The sequence below is a fragment of the Coenobita brevimanus genome, chromosome 80 (genome assembly GCF_032717465.1).
Source record: "Coenobita brevimanus isolate Jiangsu-jjx chromosome 80, ASM3271746v2, whole genome shotgun sequence".
Classification (NCBI taxonomy): Eukaryota; Metazoa; Arthropoda; class Malacostraca; order Decapoda; family Coenobitidae; genus Coenobita; species Coenobita brevimanus.
Window position 1 is genome coordinate 13442396 of NC_137033.1, and position 25045 is coordinate 13467440.

General features: G+C 40.3%; 1 protein-coding gene across 1 annotated transcript in view; it reads left to right on the forward strand.

The window, feature by feature from the left end:
• The window catches only part of LOC145409371 (phosphatidylcholine:ceramide cholinephosphotransferase 2-like), a 70183-nt gene that overhangs the window by 43009 nt on the left and 2129 nt on the right, over positions 1-25045 (forward strand). Inside the window, exons 2-6 of the mRNA XM_080279843.1 lie at positions 6103-6321; positions 7940-8070; positions 18610-18811; positions 21256-21530; positions 23356-23531. Of these exons, the coding sequence (XP_080135969.1) occupies positions 6103-6321; positions 7940-8070; positions 18610-18811; positions 21256-21530; positions 23356-23531 (1003 nt within the window). The remainder of the gene's footprint in view (positions 1-6102; positions 6322-7939; positions 8071-18609; positions 18812-21255; positions 21531-23355; positions 23532-25045) is intronic.

A 25045-nucleotide genomic window follows, 5' to 3' on the forward strand; every position in this document is an offset into this window, starting at 1 on the left:
TCGTTGCTTTCTCACCAAAGCGTTCGATGGTGGTGGTGATGATACATGTATTTTTAACTGGGGTTGACGTCATGTTCGTATATATTTTTAACTATGGGGTTTTGTTATACCCGGCATATATTTTTTAACCATTTATATACCGTTTGCAGCGTTTATATGGTATGCTTATAGCCTGTGAAGGGGGAGCCTGCAACGACTGTGGTTACCTGTACTGTCTTGCGGCGTTAAACTGAGCCATGAAAGATACAGTTCCACCCGGCATGGACATATAAGTGGTTGTAATAATAAGTCCTTACTTGTCGTGTCGTATGTCCACATTCAAGTTCGATTTTACCGGGGGTGGGGCTCAGGGATGGGGGGCGAGCAATGAAGTTGAGTGTAGTGGTATGTTGTTATCTGTTTTATCACAAGCTCGCACCCGGGAGGTTCCATCTGTGACGTGTACAGGCTCACTCTTAAGCCATTGGAAACCCAACAGAACTCCTCTTTTTCTCTCTCACACCTTAGACTCCAATAGCCTCCCACACCTGAAGTTATGACTCATGGATAGCTTGACGTATACGAGACGGTGGCATCTCCAATAACCTTCTTAGTCCCCTGGCGACTTATATATATATATATATATATATATATATATATATATATATATATATATATATATATGTAGAGAGGTGGCCTGTAGTCCTATCGGACCCAGGTTCAAATCCCAGCTGGGGCAGGGAACAGGTTAAGGATTTGAATTTCTTAAAATCAGACTTAACTGATCTACCAGAAGACCCGCCGACATATCGTTAAAATACCCCCGCTAATACCAATACACCAGTCCTGTATAAGACAGCCCTAGCATGTATTCAGTACGGTGGGTGTTAGTGCCGAAGTGGTGACATGTAGAAGTGTATGGTATTTAGGAGGACTACTGGTCCTTGAGAGCAGGCTGTGAAGCCTATGCCTTGAGTCGGACACACACACACACACACACACACACACACACACACTATATATATATATATATATATATATATATATATATATATATATATATATATATATATATATATATATATATATATATATTATATATATAAATTGGGGGTAAATTCAACCTTCATTAGTTCCTCCACTACTAGGCTAATTTCCTAACTTTGTATAATATATGGCAGAGGCAAGAATGAGATATAAAAAGACGCAAATGTTTCGAAGGGGTTAAAATTGTATTTGTGACCCTACGAATAACTGACAAGAAACTTGGGATACTGATATGTTTTCCAAGATTTATGCCAGCAGTAATGCTAATTCTGTCCCATTATATTCTACAAATGTTTTTATATTTACCCGAGCCTGTATTCCTGTTTTGTTTAAACCCCACCAGACCACTCTGACATTTTGTGCAATTCTAATCCTAATACAGTAACTTTAACCTACTTTCCCCTCATACTCAAGGGCCCCGTTGCTTCATGTCTCTTACACCCACTTCCCCTACTCTATGCTCATCTGTTGTTACTCCACCTTTCCTTCCTCTCGTACCTGCAAATGACGTACACACACACACACACACACACACACACACACACACACACACACACACACACACACACACACACACACACACACACACACACACACACACACACACACACACACACACACACACACACACACACACACACACACACACACACACACACACACACACACACACACACACACACACACACACACACACACACACACACACACACACACACACACACACACACACACACACACACACACACACACACACACACACACACACACACACACACACACACACACACACACACACACACACACACACACACACACGAAGATTGAGAGAGACACTACAAAACACATTTTCCATGTGCTCACCTCTCCCCCTTACTCCAGAGACCATCCACACAATACGTAAAGCATTGGTCCAAGGAAAGATAGTTGTGTTCCGCGGTTTATAATAGAGCCTCCCGCCATTGTGAGGTATGTGCAAGTCGACAGTTACAATACACACATTCGCGGTCACTATCATTACTCCAATTTTTAGGCCAACATTTCTGAAACCTATGTGATCAGATGAGTTTGTCTTGGTAGAATGCGTTTGCTGAGTTTCGGGAGTCATCGCTCTTTACGCTTTGTTTATCGTAATGAAGTGGATCGATATGTGTGTCCGGAACTGTACTTGCATTCCAGGGAATGGCATCTGTGGCGTGAGCTGGCCAGGGATGAGGGCAAGTGGTGAGTCAGCAAGGTGTGTGTGTGTGTGTGTGTGTGTGTGTGTGTGTGTGTGTGTGTGTGTGTGTGTGTGAGAGAGAGAGAGAGAGAGAGGAGGAGGAGGAGGAGGAGGGGGGGAGGGCAGGTGGTGAGGGAAGTAAGGTGTTGAGTGAGCACAGTGTTTAGGCCAGATGGTGGGCACTGCTGTTGTGGTGGGGGGAGCACTGGTTAGCATATCTAGCTCACAACTGGAGGAACCCAAGCTCCATTTTCGGGTTAGTCATACAGTACGGGCTCCGTTTGTTTCCCTCTTGTATCTGTTTAACAAATGGGGACGTGGATGTAAACAAATTGTATAATAAAAATGAATCCTCGTGCAACCTTTATGCATGGTTTAAGGCCAGTTCTTAAACTTTGATGGAATCCTTAGTCCTTAGTGGATGCTGCTGTAGAGAGAATAGGTAATACTGGATTGGTGAGGCAAGATGGAGGTTAGAATATCTTACAGTACGGTATTGCATGTCTGTTTGCCCTGTTTATGTGCGAAGCGTAGGTCCTCTGTCTCAGGGTTACTGCGTACATAGAGTGGTTACTCAAGTAATAACCCGTAATTACGGAATCTCTCTCTCTCTCTCTCTCTCTCTCTCTCTCTCTCACACACACACACACACACACACACACACACACACACACACACACACAGTCATACATTATGAAGGCCATCTGTTAACTAGCAGTTCTGGTACAATACTATTATGCTGTCATGAAAATGTCGCTGTGATTGGTGTGAGCGAAGATAAACCTAATCAGATAGGCTACTGTACCCGGGCAGGGCTTGATAGCTGATAGATTCCCATCTCATTTGTCTTTTACATCAGAAGAGGTGTCTTATCAAGAAATACTTACTGAAGGTTAATCTTTGGATTCTCCCGCTGCTGTTTCGAAATCAGGGGACTTCAAGTTGTTTTTATATAACTACGGTAGTAAGCTCTTCTGTTATATTGTGTAGAAATTATTGTAAAGACTCATCAGTTCGTACTAAGTATTGTTTGGAATCCTATATATTTAAAGGATTTATTGACAGATACTTTACATGTTGGATACTTTACTTGTTGGATGAAGCAGTTCAGCCTGACCAAGCATGTGGTTAGAACATGGAAGTCTTGGAAATATTCACTATCTTGGTAGTGTGGTTCATATATTGGTAACAGTTGGTCAAACGATGAGAGCTCTGGTCTGGCCTTCGGGGTTATGAATCCACATAACTCGGGTGTTTGGCGTTGCCGTTATTTGTGTAGAACAAAAAATAAATTAACATCTTCAAGGCACTGGTGTTCCCTCTCGTTCTCTATGGCTTAGAGACATGGACACTAAACAGCAGGACTATGGTACAGTATATCGCAGGTATAACCGGGTACCTAACGAGTGACTGCTCCATGAGACTGAATCAAGGCCTATTACCCACGTAATACGTCAGCACCAATTCCAGTTGTATTGGCATGTGGTCCGTTTTCCTGAGGTTGATCCTGCTCTCCGGGTAAGCTTCGAGAGAATTTGTCTGGAGTGGAGGAGACCAAGGGGAAGGCCATGGAACTCATTGCTGGAGCAGGTCCATCGCTCCTGTCGAGATATATCTACAGTAGAGGGGAAAAGTCGCTGCCTGGAGAGTTGCATGAAGGGACCCTTCATGGGTGGAGTCGTAAGGTGACTGAGGCTTGCACCCGCCAGCGTTTACCCCCACATGATAATGATGATGCTGTGTAAGAACATGGAGTAGGCGGAAACCCTCTGTACAACGCTTCAGTCTGGCTGTGGAAACCACAGCAACGAACGAGAAGATAGAGATGCGTTAGGCAAGATAAAAAATGCATTGCGCATTCGCCGAAGTTACTAGAAATACGGCTCTGAAATCCATTGAAGTTTTCATCATGGATCATTATCAATGTGCTGGATAAACATGTCTCTGCAGAGGTTAATTGCCATCAGAAATCTTTCAGCGATGTCGCACTTTCTCACTATAGCGGTCAATCTTGCTACCCCCATCAACGAATTTGGAGATAGTTATATATTCACTGATTTCTTTGAGTACAAAATATCTCAAAAAGGTTTTAATCGGATTTTAATGAAGTATGATGGATAGGTAGACACTGGGCCAAGGAGGAGTTGATTAGATTTTGAGATTGTTTCGGATCTCATGTTGGATTTAAGTTTAACCATAAATTTACTAGGCATCGGCGAAGGAATGTCTTGTCTGATATTGTGTAACAGGGCAGGCTAAGACCGTAGAATTAATTGCCTCCGCCAAAGACGTTGGACGGAGGTCGGTTTATAAATCGTGAATTATATCAGCGTTGGGGGAGGTATGTGCTCTGAGTCCTTTCTTGTTTGGTTATGGAATGCTTTGAGGATAATTTAGTAAGGTATAAGTATAAAGAAACAGCCCGGTACACAGCTTAGAACATAAAGAAAGGAGGATAACTAGCCTACAGCAGGCCAGATAACCCACGGCAGGCAGCTTCTTTGACTGTGGCTAGACTACTTGAATAAGGCAAAAAAGCAAAGGAGGGTCAAGAAGAATGTCATCTGAAGTAAGAATAGCCTACATGTAGGTTACGTTAATGTGATTTGGTAGCATATGAGTGCGGTTACGTATAGGCTACTGCTTGTCATTTAGAAATGGCAGCCATGAATGGGATGACGGAACCAAGAGTGGGACGACGCTGCCATGAGGGAAGATGATCACTACCCTACAGCTATAACAAGGATTTCTCTCTCTCTCTCTCTCTCTCTCTCTCTCTCTCTCTCTCTCTCTCTCTCTCTCTGTGCGCTCATTATATATATATATATATATATATATATATATATATATATATATATATATATATATATATATATATATATATATATTTCATCATCATCATCATGATCATCATCAGCCATTTGAGTATCCACTGCAGGACCGGCCTATCCTGACCGAAGTCGGGACGATACAGCCTACAACCAAGTGGCTTAGGCTGTCTGGTAGAGATTGTATGTAGGATGAGAAGTGCTTATAAGTGTAATTGTAATGTTGTAGTGGTTTTGGATGTGTGTGTAGTCTGTGAACCAAGTGTAATCGGCCCGTGCAAGCTGACTGGGTGCAAGCATACTTTATAGTAAGCGACAATGGTTCAACCACAGCACCCCTTGTGTCCGCCAGTGCAGTACGTGGTCGGGTGAACACTCCCAAAGTTTATTACCCTGGCGGGGTGCGAACCCTGGTTCACCAGTGTATGAAACACTCTACCACTGCACGACAGAGGCTCCATATGTGTGTGTGTGTGTGTGTGCGTGTATGCATTACATTTATATATATATATATATATAGATATATATATATATATATAGATATATATATATATATATATAGACATACACAGTATACTGTACTTACACATAAAATAAGGTTGTCTGAAAAGAAAAATGCATAGACATAGTTGTCAAATAATACGCCTGTATTAAAAGATATTGTATGTTAAAGAAAAAAAAAAACTTGTTCTGCCCAGTGATGCAAATGAACAATTAAATTAATGCAACCAATCTGGAGGAAGAAACAGATCTGTATCTTGGTTAACACACACAGATTCTTACTCTTTAATAGGAAATGAGATGTACAAGTACCTTTAGAACTTGTGGTGTGTTTAATACAGTATACATCCTTAGTGAAGGCAGGAGTTTCTGTTTGACCCTTTACTTAGTATTTTTCTGAAGATAATGTATGATAAATTGATGAATTTGTGCATCAACCTCATCCCACCCTTAGGTAGGGGAAAAAAGAAGTCAGGATGTTGATTAACGATTTAGGAACCCTATTTAATCTCCAATATTTTCCCACAGAATGGTGTTGGGTGAGGGTGGGGAGGGCGGGCGGTATGGGTCGGTAGGTGAGAGTAGCGGACTGAGCGGGGAGAACCACCAGTACTGCGGGAGTAAGAGTGGGACCAGCAGCAGCGCCAGCAGCGTGGTGGACGAACCCGATCACTGCCACATGACACACGACGTATACCAGCGTCAGCCCCTCCTTGCCAACCATGATTCATATATCAACACAAATGGGTCAGTATAGGTACTGTAGTATTATACCTTTCTAATGCAAAGTAGAGAAAGATATTAGTTATAAATGTACTGTACTGGTACAGTACTTCATTGATACACAATTTCAAGATGACAGGTATGAATTTAGAGGGGGTGTGGGAGTGTATGCCCCCCCCCCAATTTCTGGCAGATAGCTAATTACTTAAAGTTTTTTAAAAACTTATATATCAAAAGATATGCAATAAATATTCTTTTGTACATGCATTTGCATACCAGTATGTTAATTCTCTTATTAAAATAGGTAAAATATAGCAATTTTGCTAGGAATCATAATCCCCACCATTTTCCATAGAGTGAATCTGGCCTTGGATGGGGCCCCCCTTTATTTTTATCAATAAAACCATGTTAATGTAAAAAAAGGGGAAGGTCCTTTTCTCAGGTAGTGTAATAATGACAAAACATACCACCATCCTTGCTTAACCCTATATTATGTGTTACTGTGGGGCCCATTCTCATCTAAGTGTCAACCCCAGTGGACTTCAGACAGAAGCTGCCCTTTTACAGTCTACTATCCCCTTTTAGGGTGATAAGGAGGAAATGAAGTACATTTTTATGATGAAGAAGCACATATTGCTGCCACTGTGTAAAAGCATCCACATTTGTCACTAGACATGGTTAATTAGAAGTAAAGTACAGTGCAGTATGTATTACTAGTTATATTTTTTGTGTTCACCATATGGGTGACTGTAATGTAAAAAGTTTTTCAGTCCACAACTAAGGTTTTGAACTTAGTTTTGGAGTCAACTATGAGATTCTTGGACTGGATATCTTACCATAACTTGTCTGCACTTAGAATTGAAACAGGGATCTGAGTTTGTAGAGTGACAGTTGTGCTTTGTAGTCCTAGGGGATTTCTGCTAGGTGCTGTCTTTATTAGTTGTGTTTGTATTGAGATTGTGGTTGCTATATGAAATTAATTTAGTGTATTTGTGTACTGCACTGCCTGAGTCTGTTATAATGTTAGGCCCATGTGCAGGACTGAAATAATGAATACAACCCAGTGATGGTAATGCATTTACTGAATAACGTCTAATGACTGATCATTTCATTCATTTTGCAATGGTGGCTCGCTGCTCTAGGTAAAAGTGAAGACTCATTTCTGTTTTTATTGCAGCCTTATTCTGTATTTAAATATTTGTAGTCAATTGTTAGGATATATAGAGTGCATATTATAAAGGCTGTAATATTTATTCATAGTTACGTAATGTATACCTAGCAGACTGCTTAACCTTTTCAGCCTCAGACACATTTTACCTTTTTGTCAGGTTAAAACCAAACGGTTTACTAGGTTCTGGAGAGCCCTTGGGTTTTAAGGACTAGTAACAATCACCATTATCTTCTTCAATTTCAGTTCAGGGGGAACTCTAATGGTTATACAACAGTGCTTTCGTGATGATGGCCAAATATTTTTAAGAGATATACAGTACACTTGGGTAAATATAATAAAGTATTGTTATATGAGAAAACTTTAAGTATTTTTCTAGCATGCTGGAAGCCTTTTCAGAAAACTTCACAGTAACTGATGAAGTTAGCCATATACCATTAATTCAGTACAGTAAAGATATATTTTATCTTTCAGAGTTAGTAAAGAGGTAGGCAATGGGAACTACTATGAAAGCAGCACTAGTAATGGCATGGTAAAAATCCCCATCCCAGCACCTCACAGAGAGGAACCGAGATTTCCAAAAGAGAAATTTAAAACTTTCCTAGGTATGTACATTTTTTCTATATTGTATGATGATTGGTAATATATTTTAAGTGTTTATGTAATCTGATGCCAAGGGAAGACCTTAGTTATTTTCATGCTTTATTAGCTTAATTCTTCAGGTCTTTACCATTTTGTCCTTTCATTTTTTAGAACCCTTATAGTGACATACTTAAAAGTACCAAATCTCTAGCCTCTTATGCAGGGATCAGTGTTCTGAGCAGAGTCTCATTTCTATACTCCCATGTTGTGCAGAGAAGGGGCAGCAGCTTTTTTTTTTTTTTAATATAATATTTTTTTCTTGCACCAAAAATTAACTTTTATGACAACTCTAAAAGCATATGCTTCAGCACATACATTCTCATTACCTTATAAAAACAGGGAATAAACAACTGTCAAGCAATGTTTCACCAGTGTTTGCATTGTGTACATGTAGCGGGGGGTGATCCCCTCATCTCAATAACACTTAAGACCCATGGAAATGAACTGTTTGGAAGGACCCACTGTGAGATTTTAAAAGACCCCCAGAGTTCCTCTTATGTGTTCATTACTAAAATGAAGGAATTAAATTTTTTTACAATGGTCACTCGGAAAGTAAACAAAAATGTACCTATCCGAGTTTATTTCTAAGATGTTGTGGATTAAATATTTGCTGTAAGACAGGTAGTGGAGAAGGTTTGTGAGAAGATCTACAAGGTGTTTATGGCATTCATGGATCTGGAAAAAGCATACGACGAAGTAGACAGAGAAGGATTGTGGAAGGTTTTGGGCATGTACGGTGTAGATGGCAAGCTGCTAGGTGCTGTCAAGAATTTTTATGATGGTAGTGAGGCATGTGTAAGGGTAAATGGGCATTTAAATGAATGGTTCATGATCAGTGTGGGCATGCAACAAGGTTGTGTGATGTCCCCATGGTTGTTCAGTATATGTAGATAAGTGGGGTGATGAGAGAAGTAAAAACTCGAGTAATGGAGAGGGGGATGGCATTGGTAATGAATGGTTATGGATGGAATATCATATAATTATATGGGATTGGTATTGAATGGTTATGGATGGAATATCGGATATTTATTGCATGCTGATGATGCAGTACCCCATGCAAATTCTGGACAAGAGCTTGGTGGACTAGTGCAAAGTTTTGCTGATGTCTGTGAGCATCGTGCCTTGAGAGTAAATGTAGAAAAGAGTAAAGTGACGGTTACTGAGAGAGGAGGTGACTCCCAGTGTGATGTTACAGTGAATAAAGGGAGACTTGAATTGGTGAAAGAGTTCATATACCTGGGTACAGTGACAGAAAAGAGAGGAAAATGTGCAAAAGAAGTGGAAGGTGAGGAAAATGTGCAAGAGAAGTGGAAAGCAGAGTGACACAAGAAAGGAAAGTAGCTGGTGCAGTGAAGGCCTTGATAAGAAACAGAGGCTTAAGTGTTGCAGCTGCACGAGGCTTACATGAAGGAGTGTTAGCGCCAACTTTAAATGTGAGCCTATGGTGTGGCATGAAAATGAAAAGTCAAGAGTGAGAACAGTGGAGATGGGGCTGCTGAGGAATGTATGTGGAGTACAGAGTGGATAGGATATGAAATACAGTAATGTGATTTGTGAAAGATGTGGAGTGAGGAAGTTTGTGGACACCAGAACTGAAGAGAATATACTGAGATAGTATGGTCATGTGTAGAGAATGGATAACAACAGAGAGGTAAAAAGGTATATCTGAACGAATTTGGAGGGATGAGGCGAGGTAGGCCAAGGAGAAAGTGGAGGGAAATGGTGGATGAGTGTTTGAGGAAGAGAGTTTTGGAAGGCGATGAAGCTGGGGACTGATAAGAGATCGAGCAGGCTGGATGAATATTGTGAGAAGAGGATGATCAAGGATTTGGCACCCCTTTTTAACGTGGCAGTGTCCGGATCGACTCTATCGGATACGTTTATGTGAAGCTACAGAACGTGGTGAATGTTTCTGGCGTATCAGATACAGCCAGGATTCCGGGGGCTTGAATTGGCCTGGGCAAATTTGGGCTGTCTGGACAATGCTGCTACTCATCCTGCCCTAGGGTGGAAAAAGAGGTCTGGATGATGATGATGATGATGATGATGAAGGCCTCAGGAGATATAGGAGTGGTTTTGTTACTGATTTGATATATTTGATTTACGGCTGTTTTTCCAGATGACTGGGTGAAGAGCATGATTATAAATGTGTGTAATGGGAAGGTTGATGTCTTGGAAAGAGGAAATTGTGGATGCATAAAATGTTTGGACCATATAATGACGGTAATAGAGAGAGTCTGGGAAGGTATGATATGGGAAAGAGGGAATACTGATGAGATGGAGTTTTGGATTTATGCCAGGCAGAGGGATCACTGATTCAGTATTCATTGTCTGACAGCCTCAGGAAAAATAAGTAGGATGGGAGAAAGTGCTGTGCAATATTTTTGTTAATTTGGAAAAGACCTATGGAGGTGGTGAAGTAGGCAATGAGAAAGCTCCAGATTGAGGAGTGACTGGTTTGAATGGTTATGGCAGTGTATGAGGGTGCTCACACCCAGGTGAGAGCATATTAAGGTATTGGTGGTGAGTTGTCCTTACACCCTGGCTTGCATTATGGGTCAGTTTTAGGCCCCCTGTTGTTTATCATAGTACTCCAAGCTCTCTCACATGACCAGAACTGGACTCCCATGGGAGGTGTTGTACTATATAGTGACAACTTGGTGTTCATTGGGAAGTGGATATATGGACTGGAGTACTAGAGTTGAGAGAAAGCATGTATAAAATAAAAGTGATGATATCTAGGGTTTGTAGCAGTACTGTTGAAGCAGAGGGATTATGGCCATATGTAGTTTGCCACAGTGGTATGAGAAGTACAATATAACCCCTCTAACTTTGACCAGGGATTACTCAGACAAAAATCTCAGCAGACAAATTTGATGTAATTTGGACAAATATGAGTTATTTGACTCGGACACCCACGCTTCCAACTGCAAGTACATTTAAACATTTCATTTGAATGATTGTCTACTAATTATTTGTTTTTCACTGGCAAGATAAAGATATACAGGGAAGATGGCATTCAAAGTGACTCAGCCCTACACCTAAGTCTGCCCTCAGACTTAAACAAATGTGTCTATTTATCCCAGTAAAAATGGAAATACGGTACTTGAAAAGTTAGACAAAGAGACCTCTCCAGCCCAAACTGTGACTGAATATGGGATTGCAAATCAGTGTGTCTGAAATAAGGAAAGCTAAAGACAAACTTTTGAGTAGTGCAGCCAGGTTTGGCATTAGCAGTGATCAGTTAACAGTGAAGTGACATAGAATGCTGAATTATGAAACTTTAGATGAGACTGTTCATAAATGGTACCTACAACAATGTGCAGTGAGTGTTGGAGTTAGAGGCAAAGAAATCCTAGCAGCTGCAGAATGTCAGGCAAAACATATGAAGTATCAGGGTTTCAAGGCTGATTCTGGTTGACTATTGAGATTTAGAAACATATCGTTGTGAATACTCACTGAGGCTATTAAAAATTTACATGCTTTAACTCAGAAATAACCTCACAACTTGCACTGCCTTCCATCCCCTAAATAGTCCTCATCTTGTACAGTGTATATGATGAAGTGAGTGTATAAGAGATGTAGTGGTATTAGTGGTTGGCTAGGATAAGAAGTGGTTGGAAGAAGTTTAGGGAGCCTTTACTTCACCTGACATTGAGAGGGCTCTTCCTCTGTGCTTAGGGGTCTTTGTATGCAGCATGTGTTAAATGTAATGCTTTACATCAATAAAGGAAGAGGATATTCATAGACTCAAACATAAAGAGATGAGAATAATTAGATGAATGTTTAGTGTGTCCTTGAATGACAGGCCTGGAGAGGGGTAGGACCGCAAATGAAGAGCTGAGATGCAAGATGGGACTGAATATATTGATGTTGCAATGAGAAGGGTTAGATTGAGATGGCTGGACATGTAGAGAGGATGGAGGATAGCACTGGTAGGGTTGCAAGAGGCAGGCCAAAAAAAAGACTTGGGATGAGGTCACTGACTGTGATCTCAAGGATAAGGGATTGAATACAGAAACTGCTAGAGATTAAGCACTTGGAGAGTCACCATTAGGCAATGAAGGCCAATGCATGCAAACTTATTGGACCCTGTATGAACAAAGGTAAATGAAGGCATTTGAATGTATTGTAGAATGGAGAGCAAGAGACTAACAAGGAGAGTGTATGTGAGTGAGATAGAGGAGGGGAGAGTGAGAGGGAGGCCAAGGTTGAGATGGAGAAGGAGTGGAGATATTTATGAGAGAGGGGAGTGTGAGCTGGGGAGACGGCAGTTAAATGACAAGGGACAGGGTGACTGTCTATCTATCTATCTATTGCCAGATGCCTCAATCCCGTAAGGGGTGGCCACAAACAAATCGCCTCCATGTCGCCCTGTCCCCGGCCATTTCACTGCCCCGCTCCCAGGTCACACCCCTGTCTCTCTAATACCTCTCCACTCCATCCCTCCACCTTATCCTTGGCCTCCACCTCCTCACATACACTCTCCTTGTCAGTCTCTCATTCTCCATCCTCTCCACATGGCCAAAGCACCTCAGTGTGTTTCTCCTAACGGTTCCTATCACATCCACATCCACGCCACAATGCTCCTTCACTTACTTATTTGTCAGTCTGTCTCTCCATGTGACTCCACATGCTCCTCAGAGATAACTCATTTCCACTACTCTCACTCTTGACTTCTTTCCCTCCAACAAAGTCCAAGCTTCACTTCCATATATTAGCCTTGTTATCACAATACTGTCATGTAGTAACTTTTTCACTTCCATGCCTACTTCCCTGTTTCTTATCACTGCTTTCAAGGAACCAGCAACCTTTCTTCCTTGTTGTACCCTTTCAAGCACTTCATCCTCTAAACTTCCATCCTTACTGATCACACTACCCAGATACATAAACGCACTCACATTTTCCATTTCCTCCTCATCCAACCTCACTGTACATTCACTGACTTCACTTCTCTCAAAGATCATAACTTTACTCTTCCCTACATTCACCTTTAGATTCTGTTTCTTACACACACTCCCAAACTCATCCACCAAGCCTTGCAGCTCCCCTTCGTCTTCACTTAACAACACAGTATCGTCTGCAAACAACAGTACAGGGAGTTTCCAAACACTGTCCTCTCTCACTAGGGCTGCTCCAACATCCACTGCCCTACCTTGTATCTCTTTTATAACCCCATCCATATACAGATTGAACAACCATGGAGACATAACACATCCCTGTTTCAACCCAACCATCAGGTAGAAAAATTCACTCAGTTCACTATCCACATGCACTGCAGCCTTAGCACCCTCATACTTACTCTTCATGGCCTTCAACAATTTTCCATTTACTCCATATATTCTTAATACTTTCCACAATCCTTGTCTATCCACCCTGTCACATGCTTTCTCCAAATCCATGAAGGCCACATAGAACTTCTTTCGCTTCTCTAGAAACTTTTCCATTAAAGATCTAGGAAGTTCGCTTCTCTAGAAACTTTTCCATTAAAGATCTAAGAATGAATATCTGATCTACACAACCTCTTCCCTTCCTAAAACCTCCCAGTTCTTCTCCAACTATTTCCTCCGTTATTTCCCTACCTCTGTCAGTAAGTATCCTACCATATACTTTTCCTGTTACACTATGAAGACATATGCCCCTATGATTACCACTTACTTCTTTTTCCCCTTTTCCTTTGTACAGGGGAATAAATATACCTGACTTCCAATCCTCTAGGACTCTACCTTCATCCCAGGCCAGTCTGCACATCATCCACATCCATTCTACTACTATCTCTCCCCCATGCTTCAGCATTTCACCACACACCCCATCAATTTCTGGGGCTTTCCCCATTTTAACTTTCTTCATTGCTTCCACAACTTCCATCCTACTGATTTCTTCCTCTCTTCTCACATCCCTCCATCTCCCAGCCATTCCCCAGCCACTTACACATGCATTACTTTCGTTCTTCATGTTCAACAATTCCTTAAAATATTCTCATCATCTGCTCACTTTTTCTCCCTTCTCCACTAATAATCTACCATTTTTATCTTTTACTCTCCAACTAGCTTCTTTGTCACCCTGTCTAACTCTCTTTACTTCTTTCTAGAACATTTCCTTACATTTCCTCCACTTTACACTCAAATTCCTTCCAAATTCTTCATCCACTCTCTTCTTACTCTCTCTCACTAATGTTTTAAGCTCTCCCTTCCTCTCTACATATAACAATGTCTTCTGTCTCTCAACTTCCTTCACACCCGTTTCTCATCCACTCACTATACGATTTCTTCTTTTGTGCCACAGCCTCTCTCACCTCTGCATTCCACCATGCTGTTCCCTGCATCTTCTTTCGTCTTCTCTTCACCCCACACACCACCTCACATGCTGCACAGATTCCTCATATGAATATCTTGCACATACCTTCCACGTCCCCCATCTTCTCCAATCCATATTTACCTAGTTGCTCCTCCACTTCCCTCTTATATTCTACCATTTTTCCATCCTCTTGTAACCTTTCCACCCTCCTTGTATGCATTACTTCCTCCTGTCCTTTACTTCTTCTATTTTTCCATTTCATTTGGACTCTGATTCTGACCACCACTTGGTGATGGTCAGAAAGTCCGCTCCCCCATCCTCTATATAATCTTGCTTCCATTACACACCTTCTCATCCTGTTATCCACACACACTTAATCAGTCATTGCCTTCCATTCATTCAGTTCACCACCCACCTTTCTCATCACTCGCCACATATACCTATGGATCATTTTGTGCCTGAAGAGGGTATTGGCTGTCACCAACCCCCTCCTGGTACAAATGTCCACTAAAGCATTACCATTCTTATCCATCTCTGCAGGCACACCCCACTCACCAACTACTCCATTCACCTTCACGTTCCCTACTTTTCCAATTATATCTCCAATCAAAAACACTCTCTCATTTCTTTCCAGCTTTTCCATGCATACTTCCACATTTGTCCAGAGCTCTTCTCTCACTGTACTTGCACGATCTTGCATTGGCCAATAGACGCACACAATCGACCACATTTGTAGTCCAACTTTCAATCTTACCTACACAATCCTCAAGCCAACTGATCCATACTCTTTTATATTCTCCTTCCATCTGGTACTCACAACAAAAAACACTCCTTCTTTTGCCCTCTCATTCTTACCAACTCCCGCTTATGTACCTCATCCATACTCCCATTCTCTTACACTCTCACCTCCCTATTTAGTTTCAGGTAATCCACATACATCCACCCTCAAGCACCTGGACAATCTCTCTTTCTTTCACCTCATTATTTGCACCCCTTACATTCCATGTAGCTATCCATACCATGTCCTTCATTCGGTCCTTAGTCGTCATCTTTTGGTCAGTCCTGGTCCGAGACAGTTTGTATGTGGCCACCCCTTATGAGATTAAGACATCTTGCAATAGATAGATAGATAGATGGAGTAATTGCTTAGGAGATGTAGCAGTTCATCTGCAGCAAGTTAATGATTTTCATCCCATTTTGAAAAAGAATCAGGTTGCTAAGATTGAGTGTGATTATTTATTCCAGAACTCTTCATATATGGCATCTAATGGGTAATGGTAACATGGCAAGCAGATACAGTACTGTATATTAATACTGAAATTTCTGTGTCCCACACAGCACTACTGTAACAAATGACCTTCACAGCAGGTGTAATTCTCACCTACAGGTCACCATTAAAGATAGAGTTTGAAGGTGACACATGCTTTTGTCTTAAAAGTGTATTAAGGTAGGCTACATGTCCATGATATTGGAAATATCGTATCCTGACCCATTAAACATCTGAAGATACTATAAATCTTTGCTATATCAAACCCAGTTAACCTGTATGTTAGCCTCTGTGAGCCTTCCAAACACACTTCAAATGTATCAAACAAAAGGTTGAAACATTGAGGTAACACAATTGCCAAACTGAACAAATTGAACAAAGAGTAATTTTTCTTGTTTTTCCTGTTCTGTTGTTTATCACTGATTGAAAATATTTAATATCTACCTATAAATTATCAAGTTGTTAAATATAAACCCACACAAAATTGACATACAGTATAACTGTTAAACATTTATGTCACCCGATAAGATTTAGTACAGTAAAAATGGAACCTAAGGTCAGTATAATTCCCTCTAACAAATATCAGTTATATCAAACTGTCGGCTATATCATCAGCCTTTCCCCTCTATTATTTCAATATATCGAGTTCATTATATCGGTTATCCACTCATTGGTGCAGCCAAGGGGGTGGGGGGAGCCAAGAGGCCCAGGCCACCTCCCCTCAAACAGAATAAGCTGATGGGCAAGGTAGTAATTTATTTATTTATACAGTATTTTTAGTTATTCATCCATCCATCTTATCATCCAATCCTACATTGCTCCATGAGGAGCATAGGAGCCCAGGGCTAGGCAGTTGGTCCCGACATTTAAGATGAGAGTGACCAGCCTTACTCATCCCTGAGTGGCATTACATGAGCAATCAACCCCAACCATTCCTTGGATATAAACCTTCACAGGCTCAATCCGATTGGAGCGCAATAATTACCCACTAAACCACCAGGCGCCAAAATTTGGTTATATGGTTACCACCGAGCGTAGTAAATGGTTTCCAGGTATACAGGAAACCATTTGGCTTGTCATTCAGTGTAGAGTCACCCACAGGCAGAAGGAAAAGGAAAGAAAGACAGAAGAGGGAGTGTAAAGTTACCCATAGGCAGAAGGACAAGGAAAGAATGAAGGAAAGAAAGACAGAAGAGGATGGAAGGAAAGAAGGATGGAGGAGAGGAAAGGGCAGACACTCGAGAGCAGCACTACATTGAGTGAATGGATGGTGAGTGCCCCCATCTACATCAAATTTTTATTTATTCATTGAGGTATTAGTGATAGTTTCCTGGGTCACCTTCATTGCAGTTTAGCACTACTTGTATAGTACATACATTTTTAAAAATAATCTTGGTTCTGTTCTCAAGAATGATGTCAACCAAAATTCATGACCTCCCCATAACAAAATCCTTGATGCACCCTCTGGATCCACTGCATATAGTCTCAAATTAGTCAGACTATTTTAAAAATCCCAAAGGTGGCTTACAGCACCCAGCTGTAAAGGTTCAATCTTCTTGGCTCCCTCTCTGCTCATATGGGTAGAGGTCCACCACTGTGAAGGGTTATGGACCCATATATACACTCCCGTGTTTTGAACAGTGTATGTTATTAGTACATTGTAAGAAAAATAATAACAATGATCAATGCTGTATACAATATTCATGTTACTGTATGTATATAAATTTAGATTTGATGCCTTGCACCTCCCAGGAACTCTCTCACAGGAGATGACCTTGACAGAAGTTGCCAAGCTCCTATATCCTCACTCATATGTCATGTTCTGTCATTGTTTAACCCTTCCTGACTGTTTCACACACTAAGTAATCTACAGTATTGAACTGTCTTTTCTCACGTAGCTAAGTGAAGGTCTTCCCTTGCAACACTTGTTTACCTTACTACTACCCATTATATGACCAATCAGTTTTGTATGAAGTAGCAATCAATAATATACTGTATAATGGTGGAGATAGCATTGCACATAGCTAATGTAGAGCTAAACTGAATGATTTCCTGTCAAATTTGTTCCCTGATGGTGGGATGGAGGAAGAGAGGAAAGTGGAAGAATTTTACACAGCTGCATATGGAAATGTTATTTTTAAAGTATAAATTCAGTAATAACGTATAAATTCAGTAATAACCTCGATATGATACCCCTAGATGTGATACCCTGGCTTAATGATGGGGGTAAAAATGCCACCATACCCTACCTAACGATGGCCAAACCCCGGTTTAATGATGGGTTTTTATTTCTTCTTTACCAATTTTGATGATACTTTAGACTAAAATTGTGTGTTTAGGTTGATTTACAAACTGTTTCTAGATGCAGATTAATGTGTTTTAGCCATTGGTGGGGTGAACACTGTCATTTTGGGGTACAGTTTACTAAACTTGATTTTTTTTCCAGGCTTATATTTGATGATTTTCAGATTTTATTTGTTGGTTTTAGTGAGTTGTTTACAGGTGTTAGGCTTAGGTTAGCTTCTTTTACAGCTGTTAGGCTATTTAGATAGGCTTTAAACTTGTTTTGGGGCTCATTTGGGTGGGTTTTGGACTTCGTTGGGGGGAAACCCAAGGCTGAAAAATGCATCCCATTACTTTACATGTTAAATCTACACCGATATATGATACCCCGCCAAATGATGGGATTTTACCTAATCAATTGCATTGTTAAACCAGTGTATACCTATATAACAGTTGCAGCCTGGCATTATACTTGAAGAAGGTCCAAGATGAGTTGCAAATGATAAATCTCCTTATTAAGCAACATCTTCAAACGTAGCTATGATTCTTCTGTATGGGCAGTTTGTGGCAAAGTAATGAATAGGAGATGGACAGCTACATTAATTAATCTGAGCTTTTTTCTTGCTGCATATTGATTGGTCTCTTTGTGTTGCAGCTTTCCTTTTTTTATTCTGTAACTGGATCTTTACCACGGCATCTCTGGCCTTAACTCATGAGAGAGTACCTAACTACCCGCCTCTGCCAGATGTAACGCTAGACTCCATCAGCGTACAGGAATGGGGCCTCAGTGTGTCGGAGATCCTCATCATAGTCTCTGTGTACCTTTGTGTCATGGTTGTCTTCTTTCACAAGCACAGGTCAGTCAGACTTCCATTTGGTGCATAAGTACAGTTGCTCAGGATAATCCTTTCCACACTCACATATGATGTAGTTTCAGTGCTAGAATATAGTAAGTCCTTGATTTGTGCTGGTGATATGTTCCAGAATATCAATGTTTCCATACAGTTGATTCTGTGTACAGTATTGTAAGAAACTTATAAATCAGCTTTGTTGGTAGCAATGGAATTTTAATAGGTAATTCTACTACTTTAAATTTAAAATGGGGCTATATTTATGTGCATGAATGACTATACATACAGTATTTGTCTATCTCTCGGTATTGCCAGATGCTTGAATCCCCTAAGGGGTGGCCACAAACAATTCGCCTCCATGTCGTTCTGTCCCCTGCCATTTCACTGCCCTACTCCCAGCTCACACCCCCTGTCTCATATACCTCTCTACTCCATCCCTTCATATCATCCTTGGCCTCCCCCTCCTTCTCCCCCTCTCTGCCTCACTCACATACACTATCCTTGTCAGTCTGTCTCTCTCCATCCTCTCTACATGGCCAAACCATCTCAGTGTGTTTCTCCTAATGCCTCCTCCACATCCACACCACAACGCTCCTTCACTTTCTTATTTGTCAGTCTATAGTCACTCAATGTGACTATACATGCTCCTCTCAAATTAGTCATTTCCACTGCTCTCACTCTTGACTTCTGTCCCTCCAACAAGGTCCAGGCTTCACTTCCATATGTTAGAGTTGCTATCACAATACTGTCATGTGGTAGCTTTTTCACTTCAATGCTCACTTCCCTGTTTCTTATCACTGCTTTCAAGGAACCAGCAACCTTTCTTCCTTGTTGTACCCTGTCAAGCATTTCACCCTCCAAACTTCCATCCTTACTGATCACTTTTACCCAAGAACTTAAACACTCACATTTTCAATTTCCTCCTCATCCAACCTCATTGTACATTCACTGACTTCAACTTCTTTCGAAGACCATAACTTTACTCTTCCCTGCATTCACCTTTAGATTCCATTTCTTACTCACTCTCCCAAACTCATCCACCAAGCCTTGCAGCTCCCCTTCATCTTCACTTAACAGCACAGTATCATCTTCAAACAACAGTGCAGGGAGTTTCCAAACACTACCCTCTCTCATAGGGCCACTCCAACATCCACTGCCCTGCCTTGTATGTCATTTTTAACCCCATCCGTATACAGATTGAACAACCATGGAGACATAACACATCCCTGTTTCAATTCAACCTTCAAGTAGAAAAATTCACTCAGTTCACTTTCCCCATGCACTGCAACCTTAGCACCCTCATACATACTCTTCACAGCATTCAACAACTTCCCATCTACTCCATATTTTCTTAATACTTTCCTCAATCCTTGTCTATCCACCCTGTCACATGCTTCCTCCAAATCCATGAAGGCTGCATACAACTTCTTTCCCTTCTCTAGAAACTTTCCAGTTTTGATTTGGGATAATTCTGGCACTTTTCTCAGCTTACTAAAATGTGCTTTAGCAGTATAGTTAAAATGTGATTTTGTAATACAGTATAATGGAACCAAGGCCTATAGATAATAGTGTTGTTTTAGTTTTTTTCCAGATAAAACAACCCAATCATTCCGAGTCCTCCCTCTTCTAGCTGTCTGTTGTCACATACATTAATCCCAAAGGGGTTGACCACAAACAAATCACCTCCATATCACTGTCGACTGTCATCAAGTTGTCTTCCTTCCATTTACATCACTCTGATTCATATACCTCTCCACCCTATTCTTCTACCTCATCTCTGATGTTCCTCTCCTTCTCCACATCTCCACCTCCACCTACACCTCACTCACACACTGTGCTTTTCCATTTTCATCTCATGGCCAAACTATCTCGGGGTACTTATCCTAACACCTTGCAGCATACCTTCCACATCGTACAGTAATGATCATTAACCTCCTCATTTGTCAGTCTGTCACACCACATAACTCCACATGTTGCTTTCAGATAGCCCATATCCACTCCTTTCACCCTTCATTTGTGTCCTTCCAACAAAGTCCAGGCTTCACTTCTGTACATAAAGAGTGGGTTAACATTATTGTTGTGCATTGATTTGCATACTGTAATTCTGTGATCACTTCCCAACTCTATAGCACTACCCTCTGTGTACCTATAACCTTTGTTCCATGCTGTACCCTTTCTAATACATGTACTTCATCCTTTAAACTCATATTCTTGTTCATCACATCACTTAAAAATTTAAAGGCTCTCAAGTTCTCTCTATCCTAGCCATTTATCCTCACTGTGCTTTTTTATTTCATTCCTCTTAAAGACCACAGTTATACATGCACATGCACTTACACAAACCAAGACTTCCAGTTCTACCTCAGTTTTACCTGCATTAGTAAAGAGCAGTACAGCATTCACTCATATTACTTAACAAACAATACTGATTCTAAAATGTTTTCTTGTAGGTGGATCTTGTTTCGACGCATCTTCCTGATAATGGGACTATTGTACTTCTATCGCTCCATCACCATGTATGTGACTGTGCTGCCTGTGGTCAACCCTACCTACTATTGCTCCCCGAAGGCCAACTACACCAGTCCTGTGTTGGTGGCCAAGAGGGTTATCCAGCTTCTGTCAGGGTTTGGTCTTTCCATTAATGGACAGCACACCTTCTGTGGCGACTACATATACTCAGGCCACACAGTTTGCCTTGTCTTGGCATACCTTGTTGTAAGAGAATGTAAGTAAAGTACTAATGAAGCTCCTTAACCACTTCAGTTTATTTATTCTTTCTACACCTGATCTCTTTAGTTTGAAAAGGCATTTTAATACGTAATAAAACTTTTAAAAATTCATTCGTTCATTCATTATCTAATGTATGAACAGAATGAAAATATTATTGTATTCAAGAGGATAATATGGCTCTTATGTTAGTGGCCAAGTTGATTTTTATAAATTTTGATTAGTCCTACAAAACTAATTTATTTTATTTTTTTTACAGTTTATGACAGGAAGATTGGCACTCATATGCAATAATGGGTTTTTGTACTATATTTCTACCAACTTTTACCAATTTTTCTCTTTGTTTGTTTGTTTGTTGGCAGGATTACTCAAAAACTAAAAGAGAGCTGTGGACCATATTTGGTGGGTAAATAGCCCATGTCTCAGGGAACAATCGATTAACTTTTGGGACCGATGTTTGTTAGTTTGTTTGTCTGTTAGCAGGATTATTCTAAAACTAAAAAGAGAGATTTGGACCAAATTTGGTGGGTAGATATCCCAAGTTCTAGGGAACAATCGGTTAACTTTTTGGACCGATCCAGATAGTATCACAGATTCTGGATCCGGAAAACACTTTTTGTGAGACCCTAATCAGTGATGAGAAAACCTAACCCATTATGCAGAGTGGTTTGGAAATTATGCAGCCCTTGTTGGAGAGATGTGCTCCACTGAGTGCCTCTCTGGTTTATCACAGTTTTACTACTATTGAAAGTATTTTGTGAAAGAGAAAAAAATGGAAAATTAATATTTACCTTGTTTGGGTATCCTTTACCATATGATAAATACTTTGTTGATCTCCTAGTGAGTAACATGGTAATACCTGCATCTGCATGTACAGTTATTGTAAAAAGTATTGCACAGGAGGGGTACAACGATTTCAAAAATTATGACTATACTGTAGCTTGTGAAGTCCCAAGAAGGTTTGTCTGCTATTATATGGATATGGATGTAATACAGTATAATAATAATAATAATAATAATATTAATATTAATAATAACAGTAATAATAATAATACCGTAATAATAATAATGGTAACAACAGTAATAATAATAACAATCTGTACTGTAATAGTAAATACTGACTAGAAAATATCACAGTCAAATGTTATATGGTATGCTTTTTAAAAGTAAGTTTGCCAGCGTAAGGAAAAATTCATTTGATATTTTCCAGTAGCCATCGTCAGTGGTGCTGGGTTTTTCCACACCGAGTGTCCATCAGTAGTTTTTGAACAGTTATTCATCCATTCATTACCCCATCCATCAGATTATCATACCCCAGCTGCCCTGCTTTCTGGATTTGGCTCATGCAGACTTTTTTTTTTTTCCCCAAAGTTGAAATACACCCCGAAAGGTCGGTGATTTCATACAACAGAAGAGACAGAAAAAAACTCACCAAGTGCACAAAATACACGTTCATTCAAGCATGTGTACCTTGATGACTAAGTGATGTTGCATGATGTGGTTAGTGTTAGACTAAAGCTCAAAGTTGCTGCTACATAACACTCCCAACAGATTGTATTACACTGGCTAGTTGGTGTGCTATTTAAAAAGTTTGGTTTCTTTTTGGACAGACCTCATATATACAGTATCACCAGCACTTTGTCCCTCTACACCACTCTTGGTCATTCTACCTTTTGTCATTTTTATCAGTTTTCTTCCCTTTTCTGAACAATTCCTCTATTAGTCTGTATTCCCTCATCAAAAAATGTCCATACTATCCCAATGTATTATGTGTACCTTTACCATTCCATGAAAACTATGGTGATAAATTTTATTACCAACAGATACTCCCAGACGATGGTGGCTACTACACTGGTGTTTTGGCTTGCTGGCGATTGTAGGAGTTGTAATGGTACTCATAGCCAGGGGCCACTACACTATTGACTGCCTCATAGCCTACTACATCACCACCAGAATCTTCTACATCTATCACACATTAGCCAATAATGCGAATCTCAAGGTATGGACCATACTGTGCTTCTATATGCATTTAAATTAAGAAACACCTATTTCAGTATCTGAAATAAGTCACCATAAAGATGTAAAACATGCATTCTAAAGTCTTATCCACGCATTAATTTAGTACTGTAACAAATTTTTTTTTTTAACTATGCAGCTAAGAGATTTGCATATGTTCACTTTATGCTGATTGTGATAACTTGTGTATGTGCATAATCATCCATAATGTTAGAATCATAGTGGGCAAGCATTCTCCTGATATTTCTAGTTAGAAGTGAGTTGTGGCTAGATAATAATTTTCTGTCCTTTGACATGCTGAATAATTCTGCACTGTATGTGTATTACACTGAATATTTGTTATATTAGGATAATACCAACTGCCTAGCCCCGGGCTCCTTCACTCCTCATGGGGCAATGTAGGATTGGATGATGGATGGATGGATGGATAATCATCTCTGACTTCAACCTTCCCATGTAGCCAACACTTGTGGACAGCAATCTTGTTCCTCTTAGTAGAACAACTATGAAACTTGCATAATGTCCAAAAAAATTTTATGGGCCCAAAACACTGCTCCAACTGGTCTTTGAAATCTTTACTCGCACTCACATTATTTATCATGAAGTGTTGCTTTTGCCTAACCAAGGTCTCTCTGGCTTAGCAGACCTGTCAGTGACAAGTAAGTAACTGCTTATGTGGGGACATCCTACAGTTACAGTAAATACACAGTACAGTACATACACTATGTAGGAATCTAGCACTCCCTTGTGGTAGACAGCACCATGACAGGGTCGGACCAAGGACCTACCCCGCAGCAAGGTGCAGGGAAATAAAGGTTTATCTCCTGCATGGATCCCACAATTTTTTTTTCACCCAGGTGCACAGCACCACTCCTTATAGGACCTTCTTCAACACCATTATGAATTGTACCATCTGTACATGAATGGACAGAATCTACAGCCAGAATGGTAAAATATATAAGTCAAGTATAAATAGTCATGAAGACTGGATGAAATGGGTCATGTATCCTTATCACTAAGAAAGTCTGAAATTCCCAGCTCCATCCCAGACTAAACTGTCCACAAGTTACAGTATTTTTGTTAAAAACAACTTCAAGGTACATCCACTACAAAAGTATTCAACACCCCTTTGAAATTATTTACAGAAGTGAAACAATGTTCGTTTGGAAGTGTTAGTAATTCAGAATGCCTGGTTGGTATCTCATGCTGCAGCACACCACAAGAATGCCAGATTATTTTTGAAGAGGGTATTAAACCTTTCTGTCTGTGACAAACCTAAATAGCAGAAAAAATGTTTGCCATGGGACTCTCCCCACAGTCTTACCCTTTCATCTTTCACTGGTTTGGTCAAATGCAATAACTGAAATGACCAGCTTACCATATACCCTGTACAGTAATGTGAAAAAACTGTGGTACTGTATAAAGAGTCTTACTGTATTGGGTAGTGTTCCATTTATTTAATGATGGCATATATCCTGAGTGACAAGCCAAATGGTT